Below are 22,118 nucleotides of genomic sequence, written 5' to 3'. Positions count from 1 at the left end.
AATCTCATCAGATTCTCAAAGGTGTCTGTGATCCAGAGAAGGTGAAGAAGCACTTTGCTGATGATTTTCAATGTTGTTGGGATGCATTTTAATTCCTTAACAGCCAAGGCCTTATGAAACTCATCCAAATCCCCTCTCCTAACCATATCTCCCATCGCTTGGAGGCAGGCCTATAAGGTCTTCATTACCTGACATGTTCTGCTTTTTCCTTCCCTAAGAACTTTGATTCTCTAATATTCACAAAACTTAGAATTCTATTCACAAATGTTTTTCTTAATCCAAACCCAAGCCACTATTTAAGATTCCCTTAAGCCTCAAAAAACTTTCTTCAGATTTCAGAAAACCTTATATTTTATTTGCCATATTTTTTCACATTTAGATCTTGATCAACTTATTATAATATATGTATTTTTCTTCCTTATTAGATTTAGAATCCTTATAGGATGAGAACTGCATCTTGTACTCTTTTGTGTTTTCTCTATTACCAAAGAAAATGATATACATGTAGTATGTGCTCATCTGTTCTCTCATGTAGTTGACAGATATTTATTGTGCCCCTACTATGTATTAGACTGAGTTTCGAACAGTGAATAAAATTGGCAAAATTTTATATTCTACATTCTAGAGGGAGAGACAGATAGAAAGATAAGATTAATTCAATTATAAAATATGTTAAATAGTATTAAGAGCTATTGAGAATAATACAAAGTGTTAAGGGGAAGTAAAATTTGTATGTATAAATTTGATTTGGGACATGTAATTTTAGATAGGGATTGGCGTGGGATGAACTCACTAATGATGTAATTTTTGAGGAAAGATCCAAAGGAAGTGGAGGAATGAGCCATGTCCATATATGGGAGAAGAGAATTCCAAGCAGAGGAAACAGCAAATTCAAACGTAGAAAACTGTCTAGGCTGTTTGTGGAATACGAGAAGAGACGCAAGAAATAAAATCAGAGTCAATGGGGAGCCAGACTGTGTTGGGCCTTGTAGATCACAGTTGAATGTATGATTTTTACTCCCCTTATAGCACTGATTTAAGAAGAAGGATATGATGACACATATTTTAAGAGATCACTCTGGCTGCCCTGCTGAGAATAGATTAACATGGGCAAGGGTGTGAGAAGGGGGAGCAGTAAGGAGGCTATTGCAATAATCCATGCAAGATAAAATGGTATTTTGGACTAGGGTGATGGCAGTGAGGATAGTGAGAAGTGGTCAAATTCTAAATATATTTTCAGCTCATTGTTGTGTGAGAGAGAAAGAGTCATCACGGATGACTAAGGGTTTTTCTCTGGGCAACTGCAAGTTTGAATTTGTTGTTGATTTTTGAGGAATGGAGACCTGCAAGACAAGTAGGTGGGTTTTGGGGATTGTGGTGAGGATGAATATCAGTAGCTCTGTTTTAGACACAGGAATCTTGTGATGACTAACTGGAGATGCCGAGTAGGCAGATGAATCTAGTCTAGGGTTCAGGGAAGAGGTCTATGGTAGGCTTACATAATTGAGAGTTGCCAATAAATGCTTGGTATTCAAAGCCATCAGAATGGATGAGATTAACACATTTTTGTTACTTAGATAAGCTAGAATAAATTCTTCTCTCTTTTCTTCAGGATTCTCTTTTTTTACCCCCAGCTTTATTGAGGTATAATTGACAAGTAAAAGTTATATATATTTAAGTTATACAATGTCAGGATGTTTAGAAATTTTAAATTAGAAATTTTATTGAGGGCTAATGAAAAACACTCAACTCTTAAGGATTACAGGAATGGATTTTCAATCAAAATTCCATGGAACATTCGAAATTGATTAATATTTTTCTTTGTGTGTGTATGTATGTGTTTCAGGCCAGACTTGTTTGATTGGAATAGTGTGATTTGCCAGCAGTCAGCCACAGAACGACTGGAGCATGCATTCAACATCGCCAAATATCAATTAGGCATAGAGAAACTACTTGATCCTGAAGGTGGGTGCATTTCTAGACTACCACCATTTTTAGTACAGTTTAAGTGCTTTTTTTTTTTTTGTCTCAGACCTGACATTTTTACATACTACGCACAAAATAGAAAACTATGTATCTTATGTTTTTCTATATTCCCAAAATTTTTAAAATACTGTGTCTTCTTGCAATATATTATTAATTGTCCTATTTGATTTTAGTTCTCAAAGTACTAATATCTAAAATGGAAATATAAAACTTTGGGGAAAAAAATGAAGCCTTTAAAATGTATATGCCTTATAGATAGAGCATTACTGCATTTGAAGTACATTGACTCCAAATAATTATAAAAAGTGTTAATGTTTTGCTTAGTCTACCAAGAGATTTGGTAGACTAATCAGCTATAATTAATTAGCTACCCTTGCCAGTTTCATTCATGTACTCTATAAAAGGCAACATGGTTTACTATTTAAATCAGGAAATCTATTCCTGGCAATGCTTTTGCTATAATTTGTGACTCTGGGGAGCTATTCTATTAGATTGTTATTCATTTTTTACTTCTTTAGTTGACAGGCAGCACTGTATATATATTTTTGTTATATTACCCTTAAATTACTTTCATTCTTGTCTCTGGTGCTATCTTACGAATGTGGGATACTAACCTTTCAGATACGTGAATTAAAGGGATAATGACATTCTGATCTCTGCTCTTCTTCTAGCCTATGAGGCATTTTTTTGGTGTGCCAACTTCTTTGAAATTGCAGACTCTGTTCTCACTTTTTTGAGACCTTTCCTCACCCTAAAACAAGAAGATGGAGAGACAGAGTCAGTGGGATTGATATCTGCAATACAATGGAAGCTTATATTTGGGTAGAAGGTGATAATTCAATGGTCTTTGGAATATTGAATCAATTCCAAAACAGGAGAACCTTGAGTAGTAGTGACAGTAGGTCCCATCAGGCAAAGCTCAGAAATGACTCAGAAGGTGGCCTTTTGCTGGTGAATTCATTTTCAACTGGAATCTAGTCCTCAGTGTTGCAGAAACCTGATTGCCTCAGCTCATCTAGCAGATCCATACTGGGAGAAGGGGGGAGTAAATTTAAACAAGCTAACAAAATGATATATAAATCAGAATGGAAATTCAGTAATTTTAAATGAGATATTTATCACAAGAACCAGAATGCTCATAGCTAATTGACCAATATGCTCTTGGTAAGCAAATGTACTTGGGAAGGCAAATTATAGCAACAGAAATGTGAGTTTGTGAGGTTGAAATCAGATTAAGTTCATTAAGAATGTTTCCTCTGCTTTGGATTAATGCATGGCTAAGCACTGGCTCCTGTAACCCCTTTTTGCTGCTTATGTAAATGATCCCTCCTGCCCCAGTTTTTAGCTCTAAGGGAGAAATTGTATTAATTGCATGTCCTTATTTTGCATCATAGGGGAGGGTCACCTCACTATTGACACCTAGTACTTATTTACATATTTTTTTATCTTACTGCAGTGAGGTAGAGAGTACAGACATAATGAAAATATGGACTTCAGGCCCCAAGGATAAGAGCTACAGTGTACAGATTTGAAGGATAAGCCTGCTAGTATGTTTTTGTTTGTCATTAAATCCACATATGGTGGTCAGTTCCTATTATCTGAGATACAGGCTGTAGTTATTCTTGTGTATGCTCTATCGTTCCATAAAATAGTAAGACTAGATTCAAAATAGATCTTTTTCTTAAGCCACAATATATCTTTTGATTTCTAAATGCTCCTTTGGATCAATGGAATAGTATGGGTATTCACATCATGATCAAAAATTACATTGATGAGCTTTTAATCAGAGAAAGGTAGTTACATGAGAAATATATTTTGTAGTATAAAAGAGCCTGATATATCTAACTCTCTATGCTCTCCTACACGGAAAGCATATGTCAAAATATACATCACATAGCCTACAGAAACACCAATATAATATCTCAAACTTGAAGCTTTCAAAATTAAGCAAAAATAATATGAAATATGGGTTGATTAATAGAGATTCAACCACAGGTTATGGTCTCATTTTGCCAGTAAAGTCTTAGATCTGAAAATCCTTTCTGTGTGGACTCCCAATTCAAAGAGCATCCTGTCTCCTAAAAAAGGTTTATGAAAGTTACTCATGACTGTCAATAGATGAGGATTCAGCATAAAGATTATGTTATATTTTTAGGTATCTGCCAGTTCATGTCAGTGTATTAGGGAAATACCAAAATATGCATTTAAAATTATTGCTCAGTATTTTTCAAAATATATCAATGATGATTAATATAAAAAACAAATATTAACTAAATCATAAGGATTTTTATTTACTAATTTGCTAGTCACAAAAGACAGAATGCCATCTCTTGAAATCTCAGACTTAGAAACTCTCTTCAATGGATCTAACAAAGGAGATTCATGGACTTTTTTCATGCCCCATATAGTAATTGCCTTTGAGAGGTTCGCATTTTTTATTTAACCAAATATTGGTTATATAGCTTATGCGTGACTATATCAGCTATTCTCTAAAGCAATTTTTATTTCCTATCTTTTATGTCCCCTAGGAGGTTAATGAAACATTTTGTTTTATGTTTGGGAAGATTTTTATTATTGAGGGACTAAAGCAACATTTGCCAAATAATGTTTTTAGAATTTTAAACGTATGCTTTGTTGATTGGGTTGATTTATTGTTTAAAATGTCAAATGTTGGAGGTTTTTATGTCTTGCCTATGTAGACTTTGTTATGCTTTGTTTGGCTTTAACTGGTGTTTTGAGGCCTGAGGTTTGGTTTTAAGTGGAATTGCCTTTTAAAATTAGTAGCAGTAGGCATTAGCATAAGCAATTTCAGGAGCTATGTCTAGTGTGTTTAAATGTTAACATATGCAAAAATAAGTACATCTAAGGCAAAATTATTTAATAATTTATGCATCTTTATGCTCACAGATATAAAAGACCTTCAAAATATATGCTATTGTGATCAGAAAATTCACTTCCTATCATGATTTCTTTATATATATTGTACATGCATTGTGGGTTTCATATACATTGTTTGCTTCCCCGAGTTTCAAACAAATTGGTTTGTTTCTCAATCCACAAAAAAGCAAAAAGAAAAGCAACAACAACAACAAAAAAACTCTATTAAGAGAGTGCTTTGTCAGCATTTCCTTGTGAATAACAAAGTGAAGATGTTTTCTTTAAAGGAATCAAAAAAATCAGGGATAAAACATGCCTATTCTAGATGACTTTTGCATTTTACTGCAGAAAGCCATTTCCATTTGTGATATGCAATATGATATGGAAATGCCCTTACTTATTTACCAGGGCAACTTTCAAATGAATGATGGCAGTCAAATTTAACTAACAAAGAAAAAACACTAGGACTTGGGAGAAGTTTTGTATCCTCAAAATGACATTTACAAACCGATTAGAGTTTGGTTTTAATCCACTTCATTCTGACTTCACGAGGATGGTGACACAGATTCTATTTTCTGCTTGGCTAGCCCCTGCATCACTCTTCAGTTGTTTTTAGAGTCTTCTTTTCCGAGAATTAGCTCTGCCTATTGGAAACTTTTTCTCCTGAAGTAGATGGCTTCAGACTTAACTTTGCATGCATGCTGGTTTTCAGTATCTAAAAAAAAAAAAAAAAAAAAAAATCAAAGAAAAATATATAGCATTTGCTATAAAAGAGAAGGATGTCTTTAAGACCTCTTCTTTGGGGTTTGATATCAGTTGTTTGAGCAAGGGCTATGTTTATTTTCTTCCATCTTTGTTCCAATAATCACATTTTAATATCATAATGGCAAAAAATGTTAATAAGTAGTTGACATAAGTTAAAATCGAAAGGGTGAAATACCAACTCAGAAGCATTGACATTAACTTAAATAAGATTTTTATGAACACAGACACTCATTTCATATCGTTTAGATTGACATTTTTTCCATAAAACCCATTGTAGAATACCTTTGTTTTCAGAAAATATAATGAGGTTGGAATATATTGATGTTCCTTCTATGTAGAGCATTTCAGCTACAAATTATTACTGTCAATATCTCAGATTCTTTAGAGCCAAACTCTTGGCAGTGGAAAATGTTCTTTTTTCTCTATATTTGTAAAAATATTTCAGTAGTACATGTGTGAATAAAAAAGGCCATTGCCTTCTTGATGACAAAGTAACCTATACAAAGTATATATTGCTTTGTATGCAAAAATACTTTTTGTATTATTGATTTATATAATTATCTCTGGCAGAGAGTTATTAGAGATGTTAAAAGTTGTTATTATCTAAACCTAAATTCTGAGTTTCTTGGAAGAACAGGTTTTAGTCTGTTGTTACTCTGCTATGGAAAATAAAAGGTATCATCATCTGCTTATGCAGCTTTGGTAATAGCAAAATAATGTTTTTATTATATTAGCAGGAGACAACTTTTTCCAGGGTTTGTTTTTTAAAGAAACATTAAGATTTGATCGTTAAAACCAAATTATATGTTTTAATAGTGTTAAATGTAATAATAATGAAAATATTTCTTTAATTTTGAACTTCAGTGGATTGCAGTTGAAATGAACAAATTAGAGATGGTATTATTGTATTAGCAAAGGAAAGAGGTACATTAGTAGATTCAGCATTGCTATCTCATTTGCTTAATGTATATCCCGCACAACCTTAGCAAAGGGATTTAGAAAACACTATGTTAAATAATTTAAATGTGTACTTTTATTAGCATTGCTTAGAGCAGAGACTAGCATCGTTATATAATGAGGCTTTAGAAAAACTGGTGGTCCATGTAGAAATCCAGAGAAATGTGATTAAATTCCTAGACGGTATATCATTGCAGCAAAGGTACTTATTAGAATACCTTGACTATTTTTAGGTTTTGTCCTTAACTTATTTTTTTACACTTCTTTTATCCATCACCAGACATATCACATAACTAGCTTTGAGTATTGACTGCCACTTTAATATACTTTAATACAGTTGAGATAAAGAAGACTATACCAGAGTATCTGGAGGTATCCTTAGATCCATCATTGCTACTATAGAAAATAAATCTTTAGGGCCGGCCCCGTGGCTGCACTCAGGAGAGTGCAGCGCTTGGGAGCGCAGCGACGCTCCCGCCGCGGGTTCGGATCCCATATAGGACTGGCCAGTGCACTCACTGGCTGAGTGCCGGTCATGAAAAAGACAAAATAAATAAATAAAAAAAATAAAAATCACAACTTGAATAAATTCTTAAAAAAAAAAAAAGAAAGAAAGAAAATAAATCTTTAAGGGAAAATGAGTGCTTTGCACATGAAAGTATTACGTAGCAAGATAAATAAATATCAACTTTCTACATGGGTAAATAGTTACCAATAATAGAAAACAAATAAAACATTTGTTTTATACTTATATTCATGTAAATTTATATTTATATAAACATGAGGATACAAATATCATATTAATATTGTAATACAGATTATTATAGTAACATTAAGATATTAATTTAGCAATCTCCTGTTTCCTGATGAAAAACTTTTAAACTTCTTGTCACAATAGAAATTAAAAGAGATGAATATGTTCACACATACAGTCGTCCCTCAGTATCAATAGGGAGTTGGTTCCCGGACCCCGACAGATACCAAAATCTGTGAATGCTCAAGTCCCTGATATAAAATGGTATAGGTTTTGCATATAACCTACACACATCCTCTGTGTACTTTAAATCATCTGTGGATAACTGATAATATCTAGTACAATGTAAATGTTGTATAAATAGTTGTTACACAGTATTGTTTTTATCTGTATTATTTTATTATTGTAATGTTAGATTTTATGAGTTTTTTGATCTGGGGTTGGTTGAATTTTCAGGTGCAGAACCCATGGATACACAGGGCCGATTGTATTTCCCAGTAGCCTGTAAAGCCAAAAAAGTCATATGAGAGAGAGAGAGAGAGAGAGAGAGAGAGAGAATTTACTATCTCCTTTTGATGTCCTGTCTTCCACATTATTCTCAGTTCAAATATCATTGAAAAGCTGAATATTTTCAGGACAATTTGAACCAATCACTAATAAATTGAAGCTGTTCTTGTAATTCTTATCTATTTCAGTTGTTTGGATGACTGATATAATTGGATGTAACTGTCTCAAATTCCCCACTTAGAAAACTAGGAGACCTGCAAAACGCTACATACAATATCTGTGTGTGCATGGCCTGATTTTACCCTTTATACCAAAATTTCATATTTTCTACTAATCTTTCATGTTGTTTTATGATTTGTCACGATTTTGACTTCATGGTAACAGCCAATTTATATTTTTTAGCTCTCCTAGAAGATGATTGATTTGTTAAAAGAAAATGAATATGCTATAGTTAAGCAATAGAATTTCCTACAGAATTGGGAAATTTAAATAATTAATTATAATCTAATCACATGGTTTAAGAATTGCATGGTGGTTGAGGTTCTATACCAAATTTGTTCAGAAACATTCGAATACAATCTTTACATAGATAATTGGAATCTCTTTTCAATTTCCTTACTGGTATATATTTTTTTTTTTTACAACTTTTTTAAGTGTGGGAAAAATAACATCCTAGGCATTTACAGTCCCAATGAGTTTTGAATGAATGACAGGACATGTATAAATTATTTCAGTAATTGGAAACGCGGTCACTAGATTTCAATACTCAATGACATAGTAGATATTTTGTGGTTTGTGTCTCCAGGTATATCATCACAAGGACTTCGTAAACTGTGAAGGAAAATATATTAGAAAAAATATTTGTTATTGATTTTAGTAAAACTGTTATAAAGAGTAAGTGAGATATCAGTAAGTTTGAATCATTAATGTGTTCCATAGCTGATCTCTATATTTATTATCACAGAAGGTTGTTGATTTAAGGAAAAGCTTTTTGAATATTAAATTAAGGATAGAAAAATGAGAATAAAATGACATAAATAGTTAAAAGTTTCTCTATGGTTTTAATTAAGTCAATGGTAATGTTTGAAAGTAAAGCATGTGATGCTCATAGTTGGGACATTTTTATTCATTTCACTGTCTTCAAAGTGGAATTAACTGTGTTTGATAAGCAAGTATGAGAGATAACACAAAACCTACAAATAATTATCTTAAAACCTCAAAAATGAGTACTTGGAAAGTAGATATCAGGTTAGTGCATATGGTTTTCAATTAATCTCTCTCTATAAAAATGCATGAACATGAAACGCAAGATGAAAATATATTGGTTTACACTAACATTTGGGTAAAATAATAATGAACTAGGGTGTTGGTTGATGTCATTCAATTTTTATAACAGAGTAATTTAATTCTCATAACAGTAGGATTTTATTCTTCTAGAAGGAGACCAGAGCTTTGCAATTGTCTTGAGATTATATTTATAAATAATAAACTATTCTCCTAGGTTTATTGTTATGGCAAACTTTTGGGGTTAGTGGGTCATATGATATCCATTTGACAGATGAGAGAACTGATAATAGCTATTAAGTGACTGGGAATATTATATATTATTAAAATTTAACATGGTGGTTGAAGCCCAGTGTTTTTACTTTTTATTATCAATTGCTCCATAATATCATTCTTTTGAGATTTCAGTATTGCTGAAGAGACTTACTTCAAATTGAAGTAGTTTTCTCATAAGAATATTTTTTCTAATTTATCACTGGTGATATAAACTTAAATATACAAAATTTCCTTTGGTAAAATATAACTAAAATATAAGTAGGACAGCCATGTCCTAGGTAATTCACATATTTTATCCTATTTCTTATACACGGTAATTTTAGGACAGTTTATCCTTATTTTTACAGATAGAACAACTGAGGCTTGAGAGCTTTATTTAAACCAAGATCACAGGACCAATAAATAAGTGAGCTGGAATCATATCCAGGTTTATTTCTTCTCAAAGTCCATGTTACTTCAGAAGACTGTCCAATGAAATCACCTGGGGGAGCTTTATGAAAACATTGAGATTGGAGCTGATTTTATGATTATTTCATTGGTCTGAGGGGGGCTCTGATACCAGCAATTATTAAGAACTTACCAAGAGAAAACATCATACAGCTAAGTTAAAAACAACGACAACAGAACCATTGTTTCCATGAAATGTGCCATTTTAGAGGCTAAAACCCAGAATCTGTTGTCCCAAACTTTGTTCAGACCTCTAGAGTTTTCTTCCTCAAGAAGTGACCGCTGTTCAAATCTTCAGTTACTGGAGCATTGCTATTGCTAAAATTCCCGTCGTTAATGAGAAATGGTTCATCCACCAGATCAAATAGAAATAGAGTAGCTGTCACGTAAGACTGGCCACCAAAACATTCTCTTCAGGATTAAGGGACTTGCCTTATCTGCTGTCTGCACAGTTCTCTCTCTTTTTCTCTCTGTCCCTACTCCTGTTTATTACTTCACAGACATGTTGATGATAGAACAGTGTTCTCACTCACACACTGATTTCACCAAAAGGTTTTCCAGTTGAGAGGAGCTGTGTGCAGAGGTGGTATCTCTTTGTTCTTTTATTATTTTTCCCTTTCTTTCTTCCTCTCTCACCCGTGATCCTAATTAATATCATTGTACCCTGTTATCAGGTGTTTGATGATGCCTTTCTCAGCCAGTAAAAATGTCTTTCATTGGCACAACTGCTAAAGACCTCTGATTCCAGAGGAATTTTTAATAACAACTAAGGGATAGTAAAGGAAAAATAAAGACAAAATTAAAAATGGAAGTAAAATAATTGTTTTCAGAGTATAAGTTTGTGATCTCATAAATGAATTTAAAATAGAACAGATTAAAATAAGCAAATGGCTTAGTTAACATCATGATCTCTGACAGTAATGCCACAATATGTTGGCTTTGATCACAAGCTATTTGTCTAGGGTTAGTTGTGTTAAACACTTTGAATTTCAGTCAGATATGTGACCTTTAGTGACAGGACACAATGGATTTTGGAGCCTACACTACCATTGTAGTTGTGAGGGGATCAAGTTGGTAATTGTACTCGTAGATGCAACAGAATTTAATCTAATACTATATCTTCTAACTGTATGGAAGCAAACAAGTCTGGAGATACACTGACATGGAGTCTTTTTCTCATTGGATGGCCCAGAAGCAACCAACATACACATCTTCATTTGCCCCTCATCCAAATGGAGTCCCTGTGACTGCTAAGGACAAGAGCCAAGTTCAGTGAGGGCCATTTGACACAAAGAAACTGCACTTTCATTTCCCCACCCATATTCAATACCACTCTAGTCATATAAGACAAAATCGTGTGTGTGTGTGTGTGTGTGTGTGTGTGTGTGTGTGTGTGTGTGTGTATGGTGAGGCCGTTCATCAATGCATCTCATTCAGCTAAAATATAATAGCAGACCATGATATTGTTGTAGTTTATTAATAGAAGGGAGCCTGAGTATTAATATCAGTAGGTGAGGAAAGACTAGTGTAGGAAGATAACAATCATTGGGCACTTGGGTACCTGAAGAAACTTGGTGTAGGCTGAAAGTAAGGGTAAATATCACGCATTTGAAAATATAGCAAACAAATATAAAAATAAGTAAGATATAAGCTCCTGGATAAAAATAAAATAATTTAAATGAATTTTCTCTGCACTATGACATCTCCAATTTTTTCCCGCCAAAACTTGTAAGAACTGCATGTGAAAAATGAGAAAATATTAATCACAAAATATGGAATATTAAGGAACTAAGCGATAAACAATCTTCAAGTTTTTATAAAGTAGTAAGTCTGCTGGTTTAAAAATATTAGTTGCAACAAGATTTCAGTAATGTATGATATAAATTTTCTATTAAAATGTAATATTTGTGTATTCATAGTAAGTGAAAATATATATTTTAAATAAAAATATTACAAAAGAAAAAAAAAGTAACACCCCTCACTCATCCTTCTTCACCTTAATTTTAGTATATACTAGAGAGAAAAATGATAGCCAAAGGTAAACAGAACTTAAAAGAATATTCTCATCTGTTTAAAGTAATCTTTCTTTAGACTGATCATGAGGCACTAAATAACCATAATAATTTAGAGAACTTTAACCTTGCAGATGCAATAAAAAAATTTAAATTATAATTTATTGTCAGAGCCTAAATATGGGTTACATATGGAAGCCAATTCCATCATTATTATAGAGCAATACTGCTTTAACTAATATAAGTGGCTTGTACTCTGCTGAATGAATATAGGCAAGTTTAAAAAATAAAGAAAAATAATAATGATTTTATAGAGCACCAGTCTTTGGGCTGGAGGCTATGTAGGCTTGAATATTATTTCCAATAGGTAGATTTAACCACTTCATTAATAAACTAGAAATTCTGGAGTTCCTATTTCTAATTCTGACATTGTATTTTGTTTCAGACACTAAATACGCATTTTAAAATTCTTTGCCTTGGTGTCATTAGTTTATTGAGTAGAAATACATTTTAATTAATCAAACATCTATTGATTGACACATTATGTAGAAATAGTACTACATATTCCGAGTGCATAAAAAAGAAAAAGATATAGAACTTACCCAGAAATTGAAAATTCAATATGAGCAAACTAGCAATTACAAAAGTAACTGTTATGTAAGAGAGAATGTGATCTAATCACAAATTAATTTAAATAATAGTAGAACATTTTTTAAAGTATGGAGCATGTTTGAGAATAGCATTCCTTCTAATAAATGTCTAAATGTTCTTGTCAAGTGAAAATGTGGATGCATCATAATTTTTTGGATGGGCTGTGAAATGAAGCAAAACTCACTGGATCCATGCAATAGTCTTTATTCTTCATCCCTTAATTTTATTTGCCAGACTTAAATGTATAAATCTATAAATAAACAATGAAGATGATTTGGGAGCAGGAATCTAGCCGGCTGTTCTATTTCCTTGGTTTTCTTAACGTCCATTGATTTTTTTAAATGGTAAATTTCATCACCAGTTTGAATAAGGTGTGAGCATCATTGATTTCTGTTTAACATATGCAGGTTTTTTTATTGAAACGTAATTGATTGTACATATCTGTGGGGTACAGAGTTGAATATCAATACCTGTGTGCAATATGTGATGCTCAAATCAGGATAATTAGTATATTGAGTATTATACAGCATAATTGTATTTGGGGGCCCTTTATCAATTCCTCCCTTACCCACCCTCCATCTCCCCGTTTCTTGCCTCTGTTGGCTTCACTTCTGTTCTTTCCTCTTGAAAGTTCACCATATTATTGTGATTGTTATAGGTTTCCTTCTTTCTTTCTTTCTCTCCCCCCCCCCCCCCACACGTATGAGTGAAGACATGCACCATGTCTCTTTCTATGCCTGGCTTATTTCACTTTAATGTCATTTTCTCTAAGTTCATCCATGTTGCTGCGAATGGCGTGTTTCATTATTTTTTCATGGCAGAGAAGTGTTCCATTGTGTATATATAGCACATTTTCCTTATCCAGACGTCCAACAATGGATATTTCGGTTGGTTCCAAATCTTGGCTATTGCAAATTGAGCTACGATAAACATGGGAGTGCAGGAATCCCTTCGACATGATGATTTCCATTTTGGACAGTATATACCCAGCAGTGGAATTGCTGGATCGTATGGCAGTTCTATCCATAGTTGTTTGAGTAACCTTCATAGCATTTTCCATAATGGCTGCACCAATTTACAGTCCCACCAACAGTGGAGGAGGGTTCTCCTTTCTCCACACCCTCGCCAGCATTTGTTATTCTTGGTCTTTTTAATAATGGCCAGTCTAACTGGCGTGAGGTGATATCTGAATGTGGTTTTGATTTGCATTTCCATGAAGCTGAGTGATGTTGACCATTTTTCCTTATATTTGTTGTCCATTTGTATGCCTTCCTTTGAGAAATGCCTATTCAGCTTCTTTGCACATTTTTAAATAAGGTTATTTGTTTTTTCTACTGTTAAGTTGTTTGAGTCCCTTGTATATCCTGGATATTAATCCTTTGTCAGATACAGAGATTGCAAATATTTTCTCCCACTCCGTAGGTTGTATTTTAGCTCTGTTAATTGTTTCTTTTGCTGTGCAGAAGCTTTTTAGTTTGATATAATCCTATTTGTTTATTTTTCCTTTTGTTGCCTATACTTTGGGGGTCGTATTCATAAAGTCTTTGCCTGGTCTTACTTCCTGAAGTATTTCCCCTATGTGTTCTTTTAGGAGTTTCATAGTTTCAGGTCTTGTTTTAGTCCATTTTGTGTTGCTATAACAGAATACCTGAGATTGGGTATCTTATAAGGAAAAGAGGTTTATTTGGCTTACAATTCTGGGACAGTTGCATCTGGCGCGGGCCTCAGGCTATTTGTACTCATGGCAAAAAGTGGCAGACAGCCGGCGGGTACAAACAGATCACGTGACGAGAGGAAGCAAGAGAGAGGAAGTAAGAGAGAGAGAGAAGGTGCCAGGGTCTTTTTAAGCAATGAGCTCTCGTGGGGAACTAATAGAGTGAGAACTCACTCATTAATTCCCCCTCCCCCAGGGAGAGCATTAATCCATTCATGAGGGATCCGCCCCCATGACTCAATCACTTTCCAACACTGCCACATTGGAGATCAAATTTCCACATGAGTTTTGGAGGGGACAACACATCCAAACTCCATCAGGTCTTATATTTAAGTCTTTAATCCATTTTGAATTGATTTTGGTATATGGTGAGAGATACAGGTCCAGTTTCATCTACATATGTATGTCCAGTTTTCCCAGCATCATTTACTGAAGAGACTGTATTTTCAGCAATGTATGTTCTTGTTGCCTTTGTCAAAGATCAGTTGGCTGTAAGTCTGTGGGTTGATTTCTGCATTTTCTATTCTGTTCCATTGATTCGAGTGTTTGTTTTTATGCCAGTACCATGCTGTTTGGGTTACTATAGGTTTTTAGTGTAATTTGCAGTCAAGTAGTGTTATGCCTCTGGCTTTATTTATTTATTTATTCAGGATTGTTTTGGTTATTTGGGGTCTTTTCTTGTTCCATATGAATGTTATGTTTGTTTTTCTGTGAAAAATGTCATTGGTATTTTGATGGGGATTGCGTTCAATCTGTAGATTGCTTTGGGTAGTACGGACATTTTCACAGTTTTAGTTCTTCAATCCAAGAGGGTGAAATGTCTTTCCATCTTTCTGTGTCCTCTTTAATTTCTTTCAACAGTGATTTGTAGTTCTCATTGTAGAAATGTTGGGGACAGGAGAGTGAGAAAAACAAAACAGAAGTCAAACTTCATTAAGTTGACCAGTTTGCATCAGTTTAAACCTTCCTGTGCTTCATAGCCTCATTGATAACATGAAAATAATAATCCCTGCTTTACATGGTTGTTGGGAGGTAAAAAGAAAAAAGCACATATATACTGGACCACAGAAACTGATACATTCCGAGTGCTCAGGAACTGTAGTCTCTCCTCCATCCTCATCTCTTGCTCATAGCAGTAATACACTGTTGTTTGTTTTGTTCTGTCCTTTTTTTTTTCTCTCTCTTTTTTTCTTTTGGAAACATAATTGATTGTACACGTCTGTGGTGTACAGAGTTGAATATCAATACCTGTGTACAATATGTGATGCTTAAATCAGAATAATTATTATATTTAGTATTATAGAGTATAATTGCTTTTCATGGCCCTTTGTTGATTCCTCCCTTACCTATTCTCCACCTCTCACTTTCCCACCTCTGTTGGCCTCAGTTCTGTTCTTTCCTTTTGAAAGCTCAATGCATTATTATGATTTTTATCTTTCTTCCTTTTTAATTTATTTGCTTATGTTTTTTAGCTCCCTCTTATGAGTGAGGACATGTGGTATTTCTCTTTGTGTGCCTGGCTTGTTTCATCCATGTTGCTGTGAATGGTGGGATTTCATTGTGTTGCTAATATTTTATTGACGATTTTTGCATCTCTGTTCATCAAAGAAAGAAAAACCTGTAGTGTTCTTTTTTTGTTGTATCTTTGTCTGATTTTGGTATCAGGATGATGCTGGCCTCATAGAATGAGTTTGGGAGAATGGCCTTTGTTTCAAATTTTTTGAATAGTTTTAAGAGAATTGATATTTAATACCTCTTTAAATGTTTGATAGATATCAGCAGTAAAGTCATCCAGTCCTAGGCTTTTTTTTGTTGGGAGACTCCTGATTACTGCTTCAATCTCATTGTTTGTCATTGGTCTGTTCATATGTGGTTTCTAATAAAAAGTTCTAAATATTTTTTCTCATGTTTAAGTTGTTCTTTAGAACTGACACATGAGCTAACTTGTGTAACAGTCATTGTAAATCCACACATGTACACACACAGGTGTGTGTCCCCCCACAGGTTTGAAGAGCACATTTTTAAAAGTTAAACTCAGTGCAATTAATCACCTCTAACATGAAAAAAAAAATACTCTTTAAACTATTTTAAGTCAACATTTACAAGAAAAATTGGCCTATAATACACCTCAGGTTCTTAACCTTTTTGAGAGCTACAGAAACGCTGCTTCTCTATAAAGGTAACATATATGGCCAATAAAATATTTAAGGGAGGACATCTACTTATAAAACTCAGAAAACGATTTAGTAGGAACAGTTATTTTATTAGCCTTCTCCTCCTTAATGGCTGAGACCATCCTCAGGCTATTTACAAGATTATTTAATTTGTCCTCCAAACACATGGGTGAGTTCAGGATAGACCTTTTTTCCCCCATGAATCAACCATGTCTGCACTGACAGTAAAATCTTAGATCAGAAATCTTTGTAAGAATAAATTAATCTCTAAAATTATTTTAAGTTGGTCATTTCAACAGCTTTAAACATGGATAAAATGAATTATTAGAACTACTTGTAATAAAATAATGCATCATTTTACTCAAATTAAGGGCTGTTTCAAACATACTTTTAATGTAAATTGTATGTGAGTATAAACTGTAACTGAAATTCTTATGCAATACTTTTTATTATCCTATGTTCCTCAAGCAAATGATCATTTGAACAGATATCTTCATACAGATATCCTTTTGCAGTTTTTCCTAGACCAATAAGTGGTGCCATCATCAATTCAGCCAGTTGCTCAAAGCAAAACCTACAAATCATTTTTGATTCCCCAATTCCCATTATCCCTAAAATTTCAATCCTTCACGATGCCTTATAGGTTATACTTTCAGAATTCACTACTAAAACTTTCATACCTCTCTTCCACCTTTACAGCCACCACTGTAGTTCAAGTTATTCTCATCTTTTTCCATGACCATAGGAAGAGCTTGCTAACTGCTGGGCCTACTTCCATTCTGACTCTGCCTCCATGCCCTTTTATACACAATTATGTAGAATGATATTTATACAATTCAAGACCTTAGTGCTCGCCATTTCAACTGTCCTGAATGCTTGTCTCTCTGCATTTCACAGCTGAGTCCCAGAAAGATTATGTGTTTTGTTAACTTAACCATTGTCAGAATAGCATGTTTCTCTGGGCCTAAATACAATTCAAACCTTTCTTTGTCTTTTGTTTTAATTTTTCCTCTTGTTATTTCATTTTATAAACATACTTGTTGAGGTCTGAATTTTTTTTATATTCTTATGGTTTCTAATCATAATATCTAACACAGACAGATATGAGAAAAGAAACCTTTTTTCATTACTAACTATTAAGGGAGATCATGGCCTATGAAATTATCTGTCTCATATTTAACTTGCCTTAGGTAATAGTCATTTTCATAATTTTCATTATAATATATTCAAAATTGGTTTTTATTCTTAAAAATTATCATGTTGCTATTTAATATTTAAATACAGCTAGGATTAGGCAAGCAACAACAATAAATTCTTTTCTTCTCTGAGAGCACATATGAATACTGAAAGTATTAAGATATCAACTATGGAATCTTGCTAAGGCTTGAGGAGAATGCCATGTATTTGTGGAATAAAGAGAAAGCAGCGCAAGCAGCTGTAATTTTATGTCTCTCAAGGATGCTTCAGATGTTCTTTACCCATGTCTTAAAATCTTGGTAGGTGTTCCTTCTTATATTTAAGCTAGTTTAGTCTCTGAGATAGAGAGGTGAAGTAAGCTGTTTTGCCTTATTTCGTGTGTGTGCACACGTGCATATGCCCATGTGCACATCTTGTCAATATGTGGAGAGATAGAATAAGAGACATAAGGCAGATACAGGCCAAAAATTTAATTGCAGGAGAGAGGACTGACACATTGAAAAGTATTAGGAAGGCAAAAGTGATACTGGAGTAGGTAGGAGAAAGAGAGTACCACAAGTTACTCCATTCATTTAATTACATAATTAATACTTATTTGGTACCTACAGTATTCCAGGCATATTTGAATTATATGTAAGAATGCAAAAATAAGATATCATTACAACAGAATATGATGCGTAAGGTACAAATATTTTTGTCCTCAAAATCTGTTCTTTTTTAAAAAAAATTTAATACTATTTAGTTCAATATTAACAGAATAACAAGAATATTGGTCTATTTCATGTTTCACTTTGATTGTATTAGTGATATTCAGTGCAATATAAAACTCCTCAGCCCTCATAAAGGAATTAATTATAATTTATTTTCCAGTGGAGTTTGTTCCTACCACAGTACTGATGGCATATCACAATACTGTAGGGAGTTGTAGACTTGTCTAATCCTTTAATTGATGGTGATTTCCTGTGTGCAAGTATCTTTCTTATTCACAGTTAATCCCAGAGCCTAAAAGAGTGCCTGTTTTTAGTAAATGCACACTAAATATTTGAATTTTAAAGTTCTGATCAGATAAGCTATCATCAGGCTAACAGGTTAAATTAACTGATTAATACAAGGAATTAACATTAAGAAGCAACTGAATGATCAGTATCCCAGTATTGGAATTGTTATCTGGTTTTCAGCTCATATTTTTTTCTTATTATCAGGTATTTTGTTGTCTGAGCTGGAAAAGGGTCTTTCTGATGACTTTATTCATTTAAATAAAAGAATACTGGTAAAAGTGATTTTTTAAATTAAAATATTCAGTATGCTAAAACATAGAACTGAGGTTTTATTTACATGAAACTGCAGACAGTTTTTCAGAAATATGTAAAATAATTTATCCTCTATCTATTGATAATCATATGCATTTATTTTAAATAAGCTGTTATAAAGTATAACTTTATCAAAACATAATAGTACATGTCATAAAAGAAACGACATGGTTCTCCTGGGCAGAAGAATGCTAGGTTTTACTTGAGAATTCTATATATAGTACAAAAGTTGAGAGGGAGTGAGAGAATATTGCTGGTATACTTGCTATATGTACCATATCATTTTAGAAAAATCTTTTTGGTAATTTCCATAATAAATATTAACTGTTCCAATTAGAAACATAAAACACATTTTGTCTCAATGGATTTTATTATTATTGAGTATGCTTAAACAATACACACTGCTTTACTTTTTAGGTGAGTGCATGTAGTATGAGGAGAGAGCTATATAAATGTACGGATCATGAGTTATATGAAAAAAATAGTATGGTTCTTGTAAAGGAGAAGATATATTACAAGTCACTTTTTAGATAAAATATGAGTGACCACATATTTAATCTGTAATACAAATTGGGATGAATAATTAGAACTTAAATATTTTCCCAACTATATCTTGAATGGAAGATAATCTATAAAATCTAAGAATAATTCTGCTTCAAAAGGTCACTTTAAAAATATCTAAACTCTCATGCTGGAAAAACAACTTCAACATGTAGATGATTTATTTTTTTATTTTTTTGTCTTTTTTTTTGTGACCGGTAAGGGGATTGCGCTCAGCCAGTGAGCACACCGGCCATCCTTATGTAGGATCCGAACTCGTGGCGGGAGTGCCGCTGCGCTCCCAGCGCTGCACTCTCCCGAGTGCGCCACGGGGTCGGCCCTAGATGATTTATTAAACATTTTAAGAACCCCATAAAAAGAGGAATGTGCAACAAAGAATACTTTGATGCAGCTATCAAAAAACTGAATGAAAAAATGATAGCAAATTAGTATAAATATCATGTATCACTGTGTATGAGCAATTTTTTTCTCAGTTCCCGTTCTTGTGTGGAGTTAAATCCATAATAAAAGGGGAGGAACAGAAGGACTTTAATTTGAAACTCAGTTTCTTGGAATTGTGTAAGCTACCATGTCACCTTTCAGTGGAATAATAAAATAAGTCATATATTGCCAATCAGCTTAAAATATCCATTTTAATTTAGTCAAACTTATTACAATAACAATTGCACACAAATAATTTGTGTCCATAAAAATAGGAATGCCCGAACAGAATTACATCACAGACAAAGTGAAAACTGGGTACTGTATGTGCTTTTTTAAAATTAAATCTGCAGGCCTAAACACCTCTGTGATAGGTAGAATAATGGCTCCCCAAAGATGCTGATGTCCTAATCCCTGGAATTTGAGGATATGTTATGTTACATGGCAATCGTGAATTAAGGTTACAGATGGAATTAAGGCTGTTAATCTGCTGACCTTAAAATAGAGTGATTATCCTGCATTATCTGAGTGGGCCCTCTGTAGTCACCTGGGTGCTTAGAAGTGAAAGAGAGAGGAACAAGAGTAGATGATAGTAATGTGATTTTAAAAGACTGTACCTGTTTTTGGTTGCTTTGAAGATGGAGAAAGAAGACCACAAGCCAAGGGATACAGGAGGCCTCTAAAAGCTAGAAAAAGCAAAGAAACATATTCTCCCCAAGAGTTTCCAGAAAGAAACACAGCCTGTCTGATACTCGAGTTTTGCCTAATGAGACACATGTCAGACCTCTGACCTACTGAAATGTAAGATAAAAAATTTGTCTTGTATTAAGACACTAAGTTTCTGGGCTTTTGTTACAGCAGCAATTGAATACTATTACACCCTCTACAGGGTTTTCTGCTGTCCAAATTTTTAGCTCAGTTGGTCTGTCGTACTACCTGTTCAGCTTTGGGACTGGCTGAACTCCTCTCTGGGAGTAGTTCAGCAGTGCTCATTTTCACAAGGTTCAGGGCTTAAACCACAGGAAGCACCAAGGAAGAAACTTTTTCTCTCACCTTAGACCAAAATTCTTATTTCTTTTGCCAGATAGGACCTGCTATTATGAAGGTCGTTTGGCAATAGAAATCCCTACCCTTTTCAAGGAAAATTATCCTCTACACTTTTTAACTGACAGTGTCATATGACAATTATGTCAACACACACTAGTCAATATATCCAATATATTCTAGATTTTTCTATTTGAATCAACAGCAACAACTGCCAAATCTGTTGAATGACGTCAAGCCTAGGTCTCATTCATAGTCTCTTTTGCAGTAATGTTGAAAGGCCTGTCTTCTCTCTGAATTTTCACTGGGATCACTTCTTGTATCATTAAACAGGTATGCACGCATGCCTGTGTGTATAGATATCTGTACACACACACACACACACACACGCGCACACACACATGCACACACACACATGCACACATGCACACACACACACATGCACGCACACACACACACATGCACGCACACACACACACATGCACGCACACACACACACACACACACACACACACATGCACACACCTCAACACCCAAAATTGAGCGACAATATGCACAGGGCATAAGAATGTCTAATTTCATAGTGAAAAAAAAAACTTTCTAAAATTAAGCTAATCTGTAGAAAGAAATTGTTCCCATCCTTACGATGGACCTTTACATGAGTATGCAAAACATTTTGGCTTCTTATGGCAGCATCTGAAATTTCTCCTTTGCAAAAGAATGGTTTTGTTTTTCATTTACATATCTAAATTCTGGTTGAAAAGGTAAAGGTTTGCCCAATAGAAAGGAATAATCTGTTCTAAAGCTTAAAATATCTCTATTTCTTTTGGAGAACTGCTTTGCTAAAATCTTGAATTCAGGGTTCTTGGTCTTAGTTATTCTCATATCCCCATCTGAAAGAAAATGTCATTTCCCCCAAATGAATGAAAAAAATAATAGTAGTAGAAAGAATAAGAATACATTAAAAATAATATTTAATTCTTGCCATAAACATTCTTGAAGATCCCTCTTTGAAGTTAAGCTTTCTGAGATTCCACTCTTACTTAAAGTATGTTTTAATACAATAATAACTACTAATACTTATTGTTTACAACACATTAGACACCATTCTAATTATTTTGAGCATATCCTCCTGTTAATTTCTTAGCCTGGTAGGATTTTCTTCCCCCGCCCAAAAATCAA

General features: G+C 33.7%; 1 protein-coding gene across 2 annotated transcripts in view; it reads left to right on the top strand.

Annotated features, from left to right (window-relative positions):
• Positions 1-22,118, top strand: part of DMD (dystrophin) — a 2,107,999-nt gene that overhangs the window by 379,698 nt on the left and 1,706,183 nt on the right. For both annotated transcript variants that reach the window (XM_063083086.1, XM_063083084.1), the window contains exon 7: positions 1,847-1,965. In XM_063083086.1, coding sequence (XP_062939156.1) covers positions 1,847-1,965 — 119 coding nt within the window. The remainder of the gene's footprint in view (positions 1-1,846; positions 1,966-22,118) is intronic.

The sequence above is a fragment of the Cynocephalus volans genome, chromosome X (assembly GCF_027409185.1).
Source record: "Cynocephalus volans isolate mCynVol1 chromosome X, mCynVol1.pri, whole genome shotgun sequence".
In the NCBI taxonomy this organism is placed as follows: domain Eukaryota; kingdom Metazoa; phylum Chordata; class Mammalia; order Dermoptera; family Cynocephalidae; genus Cynocephalus; species Cynocephalus volans.
This window is presented reverse-complemented; position numbering and strand designations above follow the sequence as displayed.